The 19,262-nt window shown below is 45.5% G+C and overlaps 1 protein-coding gene across 1 annotated transcript in view; it reads right to left on the bottom strand.

Annotated features, from left to right (window-relative positions):
- LGI3 (leucine rich repeat LGI family member 3) overlaps window positions 1-19,262 on the bottom strand; it is a 52,023-nt gene that overhangs the window by 31,834 nt on the left and 927 nt on the right. Inside the window, exon 2 of the mRNA XM_083753495.1 lies at window positions 7,565-7,636. Coding sequence (XP_083609621.1) covers window positions 7,565-7,636 — 72 coding nt within the window. The remainder of the gene's footprint in view (window positions 1-7,564; window positions 7,637-19,262) is intronic.

The raw sequence follows: 19,262 nt of genomic DNA, 5'->3' as shown, positions 1-19,262 counted from the left end.
CCTGAGCAAATGCATCTGCTGTGCAAGTTTAAAAGGGGAATGTTACTCTGCTAAATTGTATAACTAGTTAACACAAGTTGGAAAGGATATAACCAAACAATATATCTTCTCCTGCATCCCTGAACATTCATACACTCTCCCCTCCTGCCATTCCAGCAACTGGTATTCAGAAGCATAGTCATTGTGGCTAGGAGCCATTGATAGCCTTTTCTTTCAGGAATTTGTCTAATCCTCTTTTAAAACCATTCAGGTTGGTGGTTGCTACTGCTGCTGGGGCAAAGGCAGACCCTCCCAGTGTCCCAATTTTCCAGGGAAAGTCCTGGAATGTCAGAAGCCATCCCGGTTTCTGATTTGATCCCAGAAGCTCCTGTTTTGGATGTCCCTATTTTCACTGGAGAAATGTTGGAGGGTATGCAAAGGCAAACTCTGTCGCCCCTACGGACACCATGTGACCCAGCCAACCCTCATGGACAAGAATTCTGCCGGAAGACATTGCAATATCTCTGTGGGCATAATGCATCCTGCCCTTCGCAATGCAGAAGTTCTCCCCGACCTCCTGGAGAGATCTAGTATACCTGAAGGAGCGTCTCCACCCTCATCGTTCTGCCTGGACACTGAGGTCCAGCTCCAAGGGCCTTCTGGCTGTTCCCTCCCTGCGAGAAGCGAAGATACAGGGAACCAGGCAGAGGGCCTTCTCGGTAGTGGCACTTGCCCTGTGGAATGCCTTCCCATCAGATGTAAAGGAAATAAACAACTGTCTGACATCTGAAGGCAACCCTGTATCGGGAAGTTTTTAATGTCTAATGTTTTACCATTTTTTTATGTGCTGTAAGCCACCCAGAGTGGCTGGGGAAACCTAGCCAGATGGGAGGGGTATTATTATTATTATTATTATTATTATTATTATTATTATCCCTGACCATTTGAGCCATGTCTTCATGATCATCATAATTCATTCGTATGCTGCCTCCCCATAGTTAAAAACCATGCTCAAGGAGCACACAGTGTGAAAAGAATTGCATAATTACAAAAATACAACAAAAGTAGTCATAAGCAATAAAAAAAGCAGTATAATTTAACACCTCCCCCAAACAAGTCATAATAAGATCCACAAATAGAGATACAAAAAATTAACATCAATAATAATGTGATTCCTGCATTGCAGAGAGTTGGACTAGATGCCTCTTGGGGGATTTCTAGCTCTACAAGTCTATGATTCTATAACAGCAAAATTAACATCTCCAAAATTAAATCTTGACACCAACAAAAAAACCAAACCCCTAAGCTGCATTATTATTCTGGCAGGCATGTCCCACACTGCCAGGAGTGCACCAGTTACTCTTAGGTTGTCAGCAGCATGCACGGCCAAGTCTGCAGATCCTTCTGCCCAAGTGGCAACTCACAGGTGTGTCAAGGACTTGAGCCCACGAAAGGCGTTTTTCGACAGAGCCTGGATGTCGTTGTTCTCGATGAACCTGAAGGCAAAGAGAAAGACATATTCTCACCCAGGGACTCCCATGCTTTTTGTAGGCCACCGTCCTGCCTTGGTTCCATAAACTCATCCAAAATACCAACTACCCTATCCTTAAAAAAAACCACCATCATTCAGAACAGCAATTTGCACAACCTACCAAGGAAGATAATAAAATCTAGAATAAAATTCAAAACATTAGCAGTTAATTGCACATTGATTCAAACCCCCCATTAACTGTAGATTTTGTTTAATGAATTCAACAAAAACTATGAGCTTGACTGACATCAGTGAAATAAAAATTTTTATATATAAAATGTTCATAAATGTACCAACCAAGCGCATACATAGATGTGTGGACCACATATCTGGAGCAGCACAGGAGGACCGCCCTGAAACCATTTTCACTCCCAAACTGACCAAATGTTTTCTGGGCAAGTAGGGAGGAGGTGGGGGAGCCACCCCACTGCCTTTTTCTTCACAAATCCTGTCTTAAGGGTATATCTGTGTATGAATAGGGTGAGCCTGTGACCTGGCTCAGGAACTAAGTATTGTCATTACAAAAGACTGGCCAGGCTCCCCAAGGTATCCAATCAAGTAAGCATTAACAGGTAATTTGCCAGACAGGAGGCAAACAACGCACTCAGATTTCTGCTGTAGACCTCCCTTTCTGTGATGTAGGTATGATGTATCTGGAGGCAGTCTTGGACTCCAAGGCGGGCAATTTAAAATGTCTAAATAAGGGCGGACACAGCTTTGTTCTGGGTCCTCCTCCTTTCCTGCGTGTGAGGGGAGCACCCTGTTGCAGCAGATCAATAAAGATTAAGCTTACGAGCTGCTTTGCTTCTCAATATACTCTGGTTGGCCTCTGTTATTTTCTACGACCGATGGAGAACCTACAAAGGACACTATAAGGGCTCTTGTGTCCCCTATAAGGGAATAAGGGCAGATTTACGTTTATTACACCAGCTTTTGAAAGTCTGATGGTCATTGACACCCCATCCCCCGCCAGCCCTCCACTAGCTGTGTAGGGATGGGCATGGCTGGAACTGGAATAAGATGTGTGACCTTTATCGCGTATTTTGTTGTTCCTAGGGCTTATAAACATCAGCCCTCCCCTTTCCCCCTGTTCCTGGCACTTCTTCGTACTACAAGTGTTGTCCCAGTGTGTCCCCTTGTAGCGGCTAGAGAAAAGTGACCCGTACAGGTACTGCAGGTGGGAGAGTCCGGTGAACGCATTGTCCCCAATCAAGGAAAACTTGTTGGAATTCAATAAGCTGCAAAGAGAAAAGACACAGTGTTAAGGCGGTGAGATGGGACGGTAAACCTTAGGAATGCTTGGCTTAACATTTCATGTCAAATTCTGTGCGACTGCCATAAAACTTAGGGAACAAGCTGTACTACCAAAATGATTAATGTTTTAAATGACAATTTTAGGTTATATTTTAGTGATCAAGATTTAATGTATATTTTTAACTGCTGTTATATCTGAATTGTCTCTGTTTAACCCAATGGCAATTCAATCTATCCCTGTTGTGTTTTATGTTTTTTCTGATATTGTAAGTGAGCCGGACCTGGTCTGTGACAGTAGTAATAAAATTCATTCATTCAACATTTCATGCCGTGTTGCGGGGGTTGGACTAGATGACCCTCGGGCCCCTTCCAACTCTTCTACAATTCTAGGATTTTGCTTGGAGTATCACAAGGAAATAGTTTCAGAAGAGGGAGAGATGGGAGCTCAGTGCCTCTTAGTTGAGAGACCAGCAGCTTTAAGCTTTCCTCCTCTTTTAAAAGGTAAAGGTAAAGGGACCCCAGACCATTAGGTCCAGTCGCGGATGACTCTGGGGTTGCGGCGCTCATCTTGCTCTATAGGTGGAGGGAGCCGGCGTTTGTCTGCAGACAGCTTCTGGGTCTTGTGGCCAGCATGACTAAGCCGCTAATGGACAACCAGAGCAGCGCACGGAAACACCGTTTACTTTCCCGCCGGAGTGGTACCTATTTATCTACTTGCACTTTGACATGCTTTTGTACTGCTAGGTTGGCAGGAGCAGGGACCGAGCAATGGGAGCTCACCCCGTCACGGGGATTTGAACCGCCAACCTTCTGATCAGCAAGTCCTAGGCTCTGTGGTTTAACCCACAGCGCCACCAGCATCCCTCCTCCTCCTTTATTCCATCCCAGTTGCTCTTCACATGAATTCTGCAAATTCATCACATGAATTCTGCAAGTATTTAGAACTCGTTAAAACGACAGAGTTAATAAGAAATCAATCGATAGATAAGCTTAAGAAAGAATGGGAATGTTTTAAAAATTACTTGAACAAACATGGTTCCAACAAAAAAATTTCCTTCCAGTAGCACCTTAAAGACCAACTAAGTTAGTTCTTGGTATGAGCTTTCGTGTGCATGCACACTTCTTCAGATACACTGAAACAGAAGTTACCAGACCCTTCTGGTCTTCAAGGTGCTACTGGAAGGAATTTTTTTTGTTTTGACTATGGCAGACCAACACGGCTACCTATCTGTAAATGGTTCCAACAATATCACTTGGCTGTGTTTAGACAGAGGTATCCCAAGATGGAGACCAATAATTAAATACAGATCAAAGATTGGAATGGCTGAAATGAAACCAGAGAGCAGATGGAAGTCAACAAACCAACAAATTAAAAAATGGGATTCAATCTAGTAGGAGGGACTTTGTGAGCAGTATACCCTGGTACTGGTTTGAATTAACAAAATAATGCTTTTTGTTTGATAGGTATTTTTAGTCTTGTAAATTTTTCGGTTTCATTGCCGTTCATGTTTCTTTTTCTTTTTTTCTTTTCTCTCTCTCTATTATATAATACACATTTATTCTAGATGTTTGATAATTTGATAATGTATACTGTAATAACTATAATCTAGAAATATCCAATGTAAGTTGTGGTTTTTTTCTTTGTTTTGTTTTTTGTATGTAATTGTCAGGCCTGCCGCTAGGTCCCAGCTCACAGAGGACCAACGCCCAGTGGATGTTATATACAAAAGTCTTTATTAAAGTTTAGTTTCCATTTCCAAGCTCTGGGCGCGCAGACCCACGTCTCGACGCTAGACCGGCTAAGTCCCCTCTGACTCACTGCTCCACCCACACCAGTTTAAGATTCTAGCCCGGCTCCACCTCCTACTCTGTTCTTTCCTTCGCTGGGTCCTTCTGCCCTCTGGGGTTCCCTCCTTCCTGGACTCCTCTGACGCTGAGCCTCCTGAGTCTTGCCCCTCCCTCCGGCGGGCTTTAGGACCTGGCTCCCTTCCCGGGCTCCCCGCTGTGCCGCGCTCCTGTACATTTGAACTTGGCGCGCGTGCCCAGCCGGTGACTTTCCTTCTGACCATTTCCCCGCTTCCTGATGTGGGCGTTGCCAAACCTGACTCCTCTCCTCCCTCTGGTGGTGAGGACACTGGTCCCGACTCCTGGGACTCCCCCTCCCCACTGCGCTCTGGTGGAGAAGCTGGTCCTGATTTCCAACTGCTGCTCAGGGACTCCCCGCTAGCCCCTTCCTCCTGGGGCTTCCCCCCTGGAGCCCCCCTCGCTCTGGCCACCGGCGCTCCCTTCTGTGAGTCCTCCGATTCACTAGAGAGGCTTGTGGAATAACTCTGGCCACTGTCACTGCCTGCGCCCCCCTCGTACTCCTCCTCCTCACTCTCCATTTGCTCCCCCTCCTGTGTCTCTCCTTCTGAACCCCTGACAGTAATGTATGTTTAACAAAAGTGAATAAAAATAAATAAATGTGCAACCAAAAAATAATAATTCTGTAAATAGGAACTAAAGCCTGGGTTTGTCCCCCCACTTCCCAATCCTTTTCCTTTTTGTGTTGTGACTTTTAGAATGTAAGGTGTAAGGAGTGTTCTTATTATTGATATTTATAAGTCTCTCTGGGAGGGTTTTTTTCCTTACTTTTTCTGAAAAGCTGTCTAAAAATACTTTTTTAAAAAATCAGTAAATGCTGCCTCCCACCTTGTTCAAGGTCTGATTGACATATTTAAGGTAAGGGTAGGAGAGGATTTCCCCCCAAAAAAACTGATTTGCCAGTGACCCCGCAGGTGGTGTGCCTTCAGGACTGATGTCCTGCTCTGCACATTGCAGAATATTTATTTATTCATTTAATAAAATGTATATACTACTTGATCACACAAAAAACCCGCACTCAAAGAGGTTTAGGGAAAAAAAGATAGAACAATAAAACTATCAGTAAGAAAAATGAACAACTTTAAGACTTTCAAAAAGTGAAAATAACAATAGAATAAAAACTGATTTAAACTTGCACCACCTTTCTAAAGATCTGGGTAGGCTTGTCTAAACAAAAAATGTTTTTAGCAGGTGCCAAAAAGTACAGCAAAGGCACCTGCATGGTTTCAAGAGGCAGGGAGTTCCAAAGGGTAATGGTGCCAATTCTGTCAACTGAAGCAGCCGAGTAGGCGTGTAGGGGATGAGGCTTTATTCTAGAGAGGAAAGGTGCCAACTGGCAGCTCAGGTTATGCAGAGTTCCTCTCAACTTGTAAAGGAGCTAAGAACTTGCAAGGAATTCCAGTTCCACAAGAGATGTGCACTACTTTGAGCTAGGAAACTTATCTCATGGGAAGTTAACTTGACTGTGAAAGGAACTCTAGCCAGTTTAATTGAAATGGACAGAATGAAAACAAAGGCTTGTGAAAACCAGATGTTTCCCACTCCAGTTGGGTGCAAAAGCAATTCTATTAGTGCCTTGCCCTGTAGCATTAACTATACAGTGGTACCTCGGGTTAAGTACCGGTACTTAATTCGTTCCGGAGGTCCGTTCTTAACCTGAAACTGTTCTTAACCTGAAGCACCACTTTAGCTAATGGGGCCTCCTGCTGGAGCCCGATTTCTGTTCTCATCCTGAAGCAAAGTTCTTAACCCAAGGTACTATTTCTGGGTTAGCGGAGTCTGTAACCTGAAGTGTATGTATCCTGAAGCGTATGTAACCCGAGGTACCACTGTATTGCAGAGTCCACATTCCAACCACTGCCGTTTCTAAGCTGCCAAAGTTAATGTGTCAAGGCAGAAAGGATGTTGTCTCATCTGCTGCCATGGAAAACTCCTGCCCTTTGCCCAATTACAGTGATACTAAAGGAATGGGTTTCCCAAACCCAAAACTGACTGTGCAGGCAGTTTTTAAACTGCACCAAAATCCCTATTTTTCCTTAGCTAAAATGCATAAACTTGAGCCGTTGAGCAAATGCCTGACAAGAACACAGCTCTCTCTTTTATCAGTTTGTGACGGCAAGGCTGGCCTTGACTCTACCAGTAGAATAGAAACAGATGCGTCTGTGCCTTATCTTGTATCCTCACCACAAAAGACACACAGACCCAGTCTGGGAACAGTGTCAGAGCATGTTCTTGGAGATGGTGACCTCTGGCTCCAAGATAGGAGTAGGAACAGGAATATCCTTTTATGGTCAGGAGTGCAGGAAGGAAATCCCTTTTATGGTTAAGAGTGCCGGAGCAGGAACATCTGTGATGTCAAACTGCGTGTACAAGCTGACGTGGCTGGGGAAGGGGGAGAGGGTGCCTGGAGGATATATATACTGCATGAAACTTGTCATTTCTTTGGACTTGCTGTGGACTCACCACGCAAGTGCCTTCTGCTATCTGGAGAGCAAAATAAACTCTTTCTTTGAACCAACCTCGGTGTCATTTGACTTCCTTCCTCCTGTCCCGGAGCAACGCAGATCCAATCGGTGAACTCCAATAAGGCTACAGTACCTCAGGTTAGAAACGCTTCGGGTTACAACACTTCAGGTTACAAACTCTGTTAACCAGGAAGTAGTACCTCGGGTTGAGAACTTTGTCCCAGGATGAGAACGGAAATCGTGCAGCAGCAGTGTGGCGGCAGCAGGAGGCCCCATAAGCAAAAGCGTGCCTCAGGTTAAGAATTTAACTTGGGATAAGTTCGTAACCCGAGGTACCACTGTACTAGCCTAGGCAGTCACTCTAATGGTAAAGTTCTTTGGCTGGCTAAGCAGCACTGTGACAACTCAGGGTAACAAGAACGCTCCTCCCCAAAGACAAAACCCGGGGAAACAGACAGGCAGAGAGACATACAGGAACTGCAGGAACGGGAGGTGAGCGAAGGCGGCTTCTTTGATTTCGCTGAAGTCTGCGTTTATCAGGGTCCTGCAGGAGAGGAGAGGCAAAGAAAGAAAAAAATGCTAAAACGTCTGCTGAAACAGAAGAAGGCAACTGAATCTCACAAAAGGATCTGTGCAGCAGTAAAAAGTGGCTTGTCCACACTTCCACTTATCCTAGGCCTGGAAAGCACATGAGTGGCATGCCCCACTCCTTTCCTAGGAAAAACCCATGCTTTTAACTGTAAATGGGAGTGAAAGTGAATCTGGAGAATTGCCCTTTGCTCTGATTGAGCACTAAAGAGCAGTTTCCCCTGGGGAAGCTCACAAAACACTGGGATAAGAGAAATGTTTTTCTCTCTATCAGCACTAGAACTTGTGGACACTCAATGAAGCTGAATGTTGGAAGATTCAGGACAGATAGAAGAAGAATAGAAGAGTTTGGATTTGATATCCCGCTTTATCACTACCCAAAGGAGTCTCAAAGCGGCTAACATTCTCCTTTCCCTTCCTCCCCCACAACAAACACTCTGTGAGGTGAGTGAGGCTAAGAGACTTCAGAGAAGTGTGACTGGCCCAAGGTCACCCAGCAGCTGCATGTGGAGGAACGGGGAATCGAACCCGGTTCACCAGATTACGAGTCTACCACTCTTAACCACTACACCACACTGCCTCTGATAAAAGGAAGACCTTCGTGCAAAAGGTAAAGGTAAAGGACTCCTGGACAGTTAAGTCCAGTCAAGGCGACCATGGGGCTGCGGCGCTTATCTTGCTTTCAGGCCGAGGGAGTTGGTGTTTGTCTGCAGACAGCTTTCTGGGTCATGTGGCCAGCAGGACTATACCGCTTCTGGTGCAACAGAACACCGTGACAGAAGCCAGAGTGCACAGAAACGCTGTTTACCTTCCCGCTGGAACGGTATCTATTTATCTACTTGCACTGGTGTCCTTTTAAACTGCTAGGTTGGCAGGAGCCAGGACAGAACAACAGGAGCTCACCCCATCATGGAGATAAGAACCTTTGGATCAGCAAGCCCAAGAGGCTCAATGGTTTAGACTACAGCACCACCCACGTCCTTCCAGCAGGAAGTGAAAGCATGGAACTCCCGCAGGAAGCAGTGATGACCAGCAACACTGATGGCTTTAGAGGACCAGACAAAGTGAAGAAGGAGGAGAGGGCTATTGATGGCTACCAGCCATAATGGCAGTCCTTTGCGACTACAGTTGGAATCAGCAGTGCTTCTGAATACCAGTTGCTGGAAACCAGATTGGGTATGGACTGCATGCCCTCTGCATGGCGACGTCTGGTCAGCCACTGTGAGAACAGAAAGCTGGACTCGATGGACCACTGGCCTGATCCAGCAGACACTTCTTAACTTCTTATGTTCTTATGATACACAGAGAGTTTGTGTACCATCGCACTAGAAACATATGTGGATTCCACACCTGTGTAATTGGTCTGTACTTTGATGAGAGAGTGCAGGATTCTGTGGTTCCAGAGAGTGAACAATCTCGAGACAGGGAATAATAATAATAATAATAATAATAATAATAATAATAATAATAATAATAATAATAATAATAATATATTTATATTAAGCTCTCCCCAGCCGAAGCCGGGCTCAGAGCAAATAAAAGTAACAAAGTTTACATAAAATCACAATCAATTAATTGAAATGCATTCTAAAATCAATTCATTCTAAAATCAATTCAAAATAAAATTAATGGCAACCATTGGGCTAGAGTTCTGTGAGGATTACAGAAGGAGGGGGTCAGACTGTGGCTTGGCCAAAGGCCTGGTGGAACAGCTCTGTCTTGCAAGCCCTGCAGAAAGATGTCAAGTTCCGCAGGGCCCTAGTCTCTTGTGACAGAGCGTTCCACCAGATTGGGGCCACGGCTGAAAAAGCCCTGGCTCTGGTTGAGGCCAGCCTAACCTCCCTGTGGCCCAGGACCTCCGAGATGTTTTTGTTTGAAGACCGTAAGGTCCTCCGTGGGACATACCAGGAGAGGCAGTCCCGTACGTATGAGGGTCCTAGGCTGAATAATTGTGGCTAAACCAGTTTCCAATCTGCAAAGTAGGTGGCTTCTCCATTAGTGGCTCAAAGCACGAGCTACAAATTGGCTGTTTCCAATCACACTCCCAGCCACAAACTCACTCAAGCCTGCTTCCAGATGTGTGTACGGTTTATCTTTTTTTTGTGGCATTTATGTTCTCTCTTTTTCTCTGAGGATCTCAAGGGGGATTACATTGTTCTCCTCTTCCTCATTTTATCCTCACAACAACCCTGTGAGGTCGGTCAGGCTGAGAGGCAGGTAGTGGTCCCCGGTTCACACCCAGTGAGCTTTTTTCATTTGAGGTGCCCAGATAATGCCATTGTCATCAAAATGCCAACCTATCTCGGCCCCCATTTTGTTTCCCCATACTGGTAACAAACTGGAAACCTCACCAATGCTTATGATCCTTTCTGGTGCAAATCTAACAAATTATTTAAAAATGAATAAAAATCCGCTGTTGTTAACTGCTGCCTACAATCTACTTGTTTGCTATGAAATAAAAAAAATTAAGGTATCTCTCTCTCTCTCTCTCTCTATATATATATATATATTCATAAATGTACCAGCCAAGCGCATACATAGATGTGTGGACCACATGTCTGGAGCAGCACAGGAGGACCACCCTGAAACCATTTTCACTCCCAAACTGACCAAATGTTTTCTCTGCAAGGAGGGAGGAGGTGGGGGAGCCTCCCCATTGCCTTTTTGCTCACAAATCCTGTCTTAAGGGTATGTCTGTGTATGAATAGGGTGTGAGCCTGTGACCTGGCTCAGGAACTAAGTACCGTACTTTTCGCTCTATAACACGCACCCAACCATAACAAGCACGTAGTTTTTAGAGGAGGAAAACAAGAAAAAAAAATATTCTAAACGAAACAGTGGATGTATGATTTTTGTGGTTCATGCTGTAGCCACAGACATGTGATCTGACAGTGAGTTTGGAGTAGCCCAATGCAAAAATCCTGAGGATCCATGCTTTGTAACCACGTTTTTGCAACACTGCGGCCCCAGGCAAGAGTGGGTGCGTGATTTTTTTGGTGCAAGATGTAGCCATGGGCATGCTATGTGATCTGATTGTGAATTTGGGGTGACCCAGTGCAAAAATCCTGAGGATCCATGTGGATCCGTGCTTTGTAACCATGTTTTAAGTGGGGAGGGACGGAAAAGCACTCAAGGGACAAGGAGCATGCGTGGGGTGGGTGGAGAAGGATGCTGCTAATAATGAAGAAGAGGGGTATAAGGGGAGAAGGCTCCTCTCCTCTCCCACTTTGCTCCTTTAAAGCAAGCAGGCTCTGCTTTTCTCCCTCCTCCCTGCTCATCCCCGGCTTTGCGAGCTGAAAACCTTTGCTGCTATGTAGCGAGCTGAGTGGGGAGGAGAGAGGGACAGAGAGCCTGCTTGCTTTAAAGGAACTCTCCTCTCCCGCTTTGCTCCTTTAAAGAAGCAGGCTCTCTGTGCCTCTCTCCTTCCCACTCAGCGGCTCTTCTCCCGCTTTGCTGTTTCACGGAGGAGGGAAGGAAGGGGAACCATGGATCCTCTGCTCACGACGGCAGCAGATCCCACCCGCCACCCGTAGGCATTCCCTCCATAACACACACAGACATTTCCCTTTACTTTCTAGGAGGAAAAAAGTGAGTGTTATGGTGCAAAAAATACGTATTTATTATTACAAAAGGCTGGCCAGGCTCCCCAGGGTATCCAATCAAGTAAGCATTAACAGGTAACCTGCCAGACAGGAGGTAAACAACGCACTCAGATTTCTGTTGTAGACCGCCCTTTCTGTGATGTAGGTATGATGTATCTTTGTGTGGTCTTGGACTCCAAGGCGGGCAATTTAAAATGTCTATATAAGGGTGGACACACCTTTGTTCTGGGTCCTACTCCTTTCCTGCATGTGAGGGGAGCACCCTGCTGCAACAGTTCAATAAAGATCAGGCTTATGAGCTGCTTTGCTTCTCAATATTCTCTGGTTGGCCTCTGTTATTTTCTACGACCGATGGAGAACCTACAAAGGACTCTATAAGGGCTCTTGTGTCCCCCATAAGGGAATAAGGGCAGATTTACGTTTATTACAGCTAATTAAGACCCTGAAAAGCATCCTAAGGGTTTGCGCTACTGACTTTATTTGCTTTTAATGCCACTCTCTTACCCTAGGAACCCAGGGAATCATAGATCTGTGGTAGGACGCCCCTCACCAGCAGGAATCCTTTGTGGAAAGCTAGGGCAGCAAACGTTAAGATAAAACTGATTTGCTTGCAGTGTAGTATGCCTGGGCGTCCGATGTCATCCTCCTCAATTACTGTCAGGCTGTCCTACATTCACAGATTTCATGTCGTCTCACTCACTGGCTACAGGCCAAATGCTAAACTGCACATTTTTCTAGCTGGTAGGCGCCAGCCATCAGAATCCTGATGGCAAGTGACTGGACCGTGCGGACTTGTTTATCCTTTACTGTGGCTGTTATCTGCATATTTTGAAAATCTTTGAATTATTATTATTTTTTTTAAAAAAGGTTGTCTTCTGACTTTAGCTCTCAGTAGGCAGAGCCTGGGGCCCCCAATCTTGCTCCATTCCACACGCACCCCTGAGATTGATCTCTTCTCTCTCTCCTCCTCCTCCTCTTATTGCAGTTTCCCTTGCAATCTCTTTTATACATAAACTGAGCACAGCCAAAGAAATAGAGTCCCTTGGCAGAGAGGATGCATTTAAAGATCTCTCCATTTGCTGTGATTAATGAAGGGTAGTTGGAGAGAGGCTGGAAAAAACACTTAAACAAATCAATGCGGGCATCGGCATTGGCACAAAGACAGAGCCAGACGCAGCAGTCTGGGAGAAAGGTGTTAGGAAATGCCAGAAATTCCCAGTGGGAATAGGATGGGGTTGCGGGGCTGCTTGGTTTCCAGACCCTTGGTCATCTTGGTCACCCTCCTCTATTCCTTCTGAAACCTTGGTGCCCAAAATAGTCGCACTATTGCTTCCCTTGATCTTGACACTGGACTTCTTCTGTTGATTCAAAACCATCTCTCTCTCTCTCTCTCTCTCTCTCTCTCTCTCTCTCTCTCACACACACACACACACACACACACTTGCAGTGAGAAGTGGAATCCTGCCATCTCAGTTGATCACACCCTCGTTCTGCATAAAATGGAATTATCTCATCTTATTATGCAGTCTGCAATGACAAACCTAGACAGCATCTTAAAAAGTAAAGACATCACCTTGCCAACAAAGGTCCGTATAGTAAAAGCTATGGTCTTCCCAGTAGTGATGTATGGAAGTGAGAGCTGGACCATCAAGAAGGCTGATCGCTGAAGAATTGATGCTTTTGAATTCTGGTGCTGGAGGAGACTCTTGAGAGTCCCATGGACTGCAAGAAGATCAAATCTATCCATTCTTAAGGAAATCAGCCCTGAGTGCTCACTGGAAGGACAGATCCTGAAGCTGAGGCTCCAATACTTTGGCCACCTCATGAGAAGAGAAGACTCCCTGGAAAAGACCCTGATGCTGGGAAAGATGGAGGGCACAAGGAGAAGGGGACGACAGAGGACGACGAGATGGTGGGACAGTGTTCTCGAAGCTACCAACATGAGTCTGACCAAACTGCGGGAGGCAGTGGAAGACAGGAGGGACTGGCGTGCTCTGGTCCAGGGGGTCACGAAGAGTCGGATATGACTAAACGACTAAACAACAACATTATGCAGTCTGAATCCCCCACTTCAGGCTGTAGGTGATGGTGAGAGACTCACACACAGAAAGCCCTGTCCAGAAGCAAGAAACTGGCATTATCAACAAGAGGAGTTTGCCAAAGCTCGCTCTCTCCTTCTGATGTGCCCCATGCAAGTTTGTTTTTTAACATGGGGGAAGCAACAATTAAATGCCCTCTACCTGCCCACAGTCTGAAGTGGCATAGTCCAGAATAGGGGTGCCAACCTGAATAAGATATGGGGGGCTATCCCCCTCAAATATTTTACTGAGGGGCTGAAGACCCCTCAGCCCCTAGGAGTTGGCTCCTATGGCCCCAAATACTGCCACCTCACTGTGCCTGATGTGCACCAATGTCTCTGATATTTATATATTTAACTTCACCGAAGTTTACGAAAATGATAGAACAATTAAGAATTAATAAAAATTAACAATAATCTATACAAATATTGGGTAGCTACAGAGATTTCTACAAATCTCCTTAGACTGGAGAGCAGATGATTGACAGGTGACATGGGAGCCATCTTCAAATATCCTAAGGGCTGTCCCATGGAAGATGGAGCCAGTTTGTTTCCTGCTGCTCCAGAGGAGAGGATCCCAACCAACAGATCTAAATGAAGAAGAAGAAGAGTTTGGATTTGATATCTCGCTTTATCACTATCCTAAGGAGTCTCAACCTGGGATGCGGGTGGCACTGTGGGTTAAACCACAGAGCCTAGGGCTTGCCGATCAGAAGGTTGGCAGTTCAAAATCTCAGCACCCGTTGCTCGGTCCCTGCTCCTGCCAACCTAGCAGTTCGAAAGCATGTCAAAGTGCAAGTAGATAAATAGGTACCACTCTGGTGGGAAGGTAAACGGCATTTCCGTGTGCTGCTCTGGTTCGCCAGAAGCGGCTTAGTCATGCTGGCCACATGACCCAGAAGCTGTACACCGGCTCCCTTGGCCAGTAAAGCGAGATGAGCGCCGCAACCCCAGAGTCGGTCATGACTGGACCTAATGGTCAGGGGTCCCTTTACCTTTACCTTTTAAGGAGTCTCAAAGCGGCAAACATTTTCCTTACCCTTCCTCCCCCACAACAAACACTCTGTGAGGTGAGTGAGACTGAGAGACTTTAGAGAAGTGTGACTGGCCCAAGGTCACCCAGCAGCTGCATGTGGAGGGGCAGGGAATCGAACCCGGTTCACCAGATTACGAGTCCACCACTCTTAACCACACTGGCATATGACAGTAAAAGAGATCCTGGCTCCACATTAGGAATACCGTATTTTTCGCTCTATAAGACGCACCAGACCATAAGATGCACCTAGTTTTTGGAGAAGGAAAACAAGAAAAAAGATATTCTGAATCCCAGAAGCCAGAACAGCAAGAGGGATCACTGCGCAGCGAAAGCAGCGATCCCTCTTGCTGTTCTGGTTCCTGGGATAGCTGCGCAGCCTGCATTCGCTCCATAAGACGCACACAAATTTCCCCTTACTTTTTAGGAGGAAAAAAGTGAGTCTTATAGAGCAAAAAATACGGTAATTTTCTGACGGTAAAAGCCACTTGACAGTGGGACAGACTCCCTCTGAAGGTGGTGGACACTTCTTCACGAGAGGTTTATAAAACAGAAATTGGATGGCTACCTGTCAGGTATTTTTTAGCTGTGATTTCTGCCTTGAAGTTGGAGTAGAGGGCCCTATGAGTCCTGGATCTGTCTCTTATATCAGCCTTCCCTTGCCTGGTGCCTTCCAGATGTTTTGGACTACAGTACACATCAGCCTCAACCAGCACAGCTGCATGACACTGGCACCAATAGGAACTGGCTCATGAAAGCTGGGGCTGATGGGATTTGTGGTGCAAAACTTCTGGTGGGGAACCAGGCAGTCCCACAAGCCCCACTTTGTGCACACATGTGCATAGATCCACGTCACCAGTTTTACACACCTGAGTGTGCTCACCACGTGAAGCAGGCAGGCTCTAGGGCTGCACGCTTATATTGTGCTTCTGAGGTTTCTTCCAGACAGCTAGCTGCTGCCAGTGTAATGAATTATTGCTCTCCTGTTGCAAGCTGTAAGTGGAATTTCAGTTGACTTTCCACACCTTCGGGGATTTTGCACTTCTACACCAGTAGATAGGAGAGGAAGATGCAACTGGGTTAGTAGGGTGGGGGTGGGGAGCTCTAAGTGATCCTCACATAAATAAGTAAATCAAAACCTCCATTATTTATTTAGCGCTAAGCATTCTAGTGTGGTTGCCTATTGCAACCCATGAAATGTTAAAAACACAATGCAGATTAAAAAGTGTTTAATTAGCACAAAACCAAATCAAACCAGAAAATCATGTCTAAAACGGTGCTGATGGAAAGAGTTTAATGTTTAAAATCAGCGTTATAGTTTTATAGTGCTATATCAGTGGTACTATAGGCACTAAGGAAAAGATCGATTTAAAGCAATTAACGGGCTTTGAAATGGTGTCCAGGAAGGTGTTTTGTCTATGAAGACAACATAGAGTTCCTTTCACTCTTTTAGGTAAGGTAAAGGTACCCCTGCCCGTACGGGCCAGTCTTGACAGACTCTGGGGTTGTGTGCCCATCTCACTTAAGAGGCCAGGGGCCAGCGCTGTCCAGAGACACTTCCGGGTCACGTGGCCAGCGTGACATCGCTGCTCTGGCGAGCCAGAGCCGCACACGGAAACGCCGTTTACCTTCCCGCTGGTAAGCGGTCCCTATTTATCTACTTGCACCCGGAGGTGCTTTCGAACTGCTAGGTTGGCAGGCGCTGGGACCGAGCAGCGGGAGCGCACCCCGCCGCAGGGAATCGAACCGCCGACCTTTCGATCGGCAAGCCCTAGGCACTGAGGCTTTAACCCACAGCGCCACCTGCGTCCCTTCACTCTTTTACCTGGGTTTTAAAAATGTATTGGTGGCTTTTAGCTCATGCTGTAAACAGAAAAGCTTCTCTCAACACACTACTCGAAGACTAAAATAATGATTTTTGGGAAACGCAGCGCTCAATATAAATGGAGTTCGGATCAACATAATTTACAGCAAACTTGCTCCTTCATATATCTTGGAGTCCTTTTTAGTGAATGATTGTCTTTGAAGTGGCATACCTAAAGCACAGAAAGCTATAGGGACACCGATATTTTATTTTACTGAGTGTAGACAGTTGTTTCTTCCAGCATTGAATCTTTTTGGTAAGCAAAGTGATCCCACAAATGCTGTATGGAGCTGAAATTTGGGGTGACGATGTGGACTCTATTAAAGGGTTAGAAACAGTTCAGAATCAATTTCTTAGGACATAATTCTCCTTAGCCAGTGGAACAACAGCCTCACTTCTACGTATAGAAGCCAGATGATCAGAGCAAGACTGCATCTGATTCAACTATCTGAAAAGACTTACTTCCTGACCCTGCGAGGTTTTCCAGACCTGTGCTGTACGGGGAACAGCTCTGGTGGAAATCAAACGTTCAATGTACCCTGGATTAACTATTGTGTCCATGAATTGAACAAGTTTTTGAATATGGACAAGAGTCCACTAAGGCTCTACTGGACAGAATCTGGACAGCACCTACAAGAGATTAAATCTTCCAAATGTTTTCTGTGGTTCCCACTCTTAAAACGGGGCATTTTAGAGCCAGTTATTTGTTTAAAAACTCTTACCTGGTCCATTAAGACCTGCCTTTATTGAACTGTGTTTCTAAGCAATGCCCTCAGCTGTGGTGGAAGGGCAATATAAGATTTCATACGTAAATAGACTCTGTATTTGTGGGCAATCACATACTTTGTTATTTGTTATATTACACAGAACCTAGGAGATCTCTTCTAAATCCCATTTGTTCAAGAAAGCAATCTCTAACACCTAGCAAACTGGCGAAAATGTATAATTCGAAGTCAGACACATGCTGGAAAAGTAAAGGGAAAACTGGGTACATTCTATCACATGGGTAGGCAAACTAAGGCCGGGGTCCGGATCCAACCCAATTGCCTTCTAAATCTGGCCTGCAGACGGTCTGGGAATCAGCGTATTTTTACATGAGTAGAATGTGTCCTTTTATTTAAAATGCATCTCTGGGTTATTTGTGAGGCATTATTTTTTTCAAAATATAGTCCGGCCCCCCACAAGCAGAGGCATAGCAAGCCAGGTGGTACCCGGTGTGGAATTTTTTTTGTCACCGCCTCCCCCCACATCGACAGCTTGGGGTAGGCTTGGGAGTCGTGGGCGGGTGCCGAATGTCTGCACCCTTCCTACGCCTCTGTGTCCCCACCCCTGCGACTCCCAAGTACCCCGAGCCATTGGGGGAAGGGGGCGAGCTATGCCGCTTTGCTGGGGTGCTGGCAATTTTTTTTTAAAAAAAAAATATTTTTTTGTACCTATGACATGTGGGGATTGTTCAATTCTGTTGCATACATTTTAGCATGTTTTCATTTATTGCTTGCAACTATCTCAGTTTTATTTTTGTAATTATGCAAATCTTTTGATGTTGTAAACCACCTGGATCAAGGTTTTAACCATGGGAAGGTGATGAAGATGCCCCTCTCATGTCCCCAATCAATCTGGTTTTCCGGATTTTTGCTTTAAAGTACGGAGCAATGCAGTGATGCGCATTAATGCTTGAATTGTCCCTGTGCAACAAAGGAGCGATGTAAGAGCAAGCGCTGCACCAGTTCCACCCGGCTGACATTTAATATGGATATTCAGTTGTATTTATGGCATGCAAGCATCCCACATGCTCAGATTGCACCATGGAGTGGCTGTGCACACTCCGCCCCCCCCGAGCCTCCCACATACACAATCATGTTGGCTGGAAGCTTACTTTATTTTAAAAAGGAAAGGAAAATCAAGATTTGTGGGATGCTGAATTTCGTTTATTTATACCAGTGCTTAAAAAGCATGCTGCAAGCTCACATGGCTCCAACTTTTCACTGCACATGCATTATGTTATTGCACATGGCTAAGAAATGAGAAAATGGGGGGGGGGGGAGAAGACCCTGTATGCAATCGGTACATATTACAATTTATGGTGGAATTGTAAGCTGGTGCAAGATTTTTAGAATTTAATTTTGACAGAAATGATAAATATTACTAAAGAAGATCTTGTTTGCTGTCCAAAATGAATGTTACTGGATATTTTTGACGATGCCGGTGTAGATATGTTGTCAAAAGAATTGGTCTTTTGCATGATCTTGGCAGCTCAGACAGTAATTGCAACTCGGTGGCAAACAGCCTAAAATCTTACACTTACCACTCACTCTGGAATATGGCTATGATGCATAAAATTATTCGTAATCCCCACTCGATCACTGCAACGAAAAGCCTGGCTGAGATTTCACGGATCTCACACCACAGAGAGAACTTCTATATCACCTCAAGGTTTATGATATAACCAGTTCAGCTTCAAGCAAGTGTCAAGAAGCAACCAAGAGGTTTGGCTCTATAAACCAACACTTGCATTTGCATGTAGAGCTGCCATTAAGGATCATGTAGCCCGGCTGGTCTTTTCACCCGCAAGAAGCCATCTATAGGCAGTGCGGCATAGTGGTTAGAGTGTTGGACTAGGACCTGGGAGACCAGGATTTGAATTGACCAGGTCACGAAGCCCTTGGGCCACTCACTCACTCTCAGCCTAGCCTACCTTACAGGGTAGTTGTGAGGATAAAATGAGGACGGTGAGATTTATGCATGCCACCTTCAGCCCCTTTAGCAGAGGTGGGACGTGCATGTAATTCATCATCATCATCTATAGATCCCGCCCCTCTTTCTCGAGGAGCAAAGGAGCCATTCCCCAGCTGGGATGCAACATCTGGAAATTGACTTTCACAGGAGACCAGTCTGAAGATGCAGACCTTTGCTCCCAATGCTGTCTGTGCTCACCCCTCACTTCTGACCCCTCATCCCTGTCATCTGTCTCCAGTAGGAGAACACTTCAATCTCCCAGGACATTCT

Source organism: Podarcis gaigeae (genome assembly GCF_964106915.1).
Source record: "Podarcis gaigeae genome assembly, chromosome: 8".
In the NCBI taxonomy this organism is placed as follows: Eukaryota; Metazoa; Chordata; class Lepidosauria; order Squamata; family Lacertidae; genus Podarcis; species Podarcis gaigeae.
The sequence above is the reverse complement of the archived record's forward strand: the minus strand, read 5'-3'. Positions and strand labels throughout refer to the sequence as shown.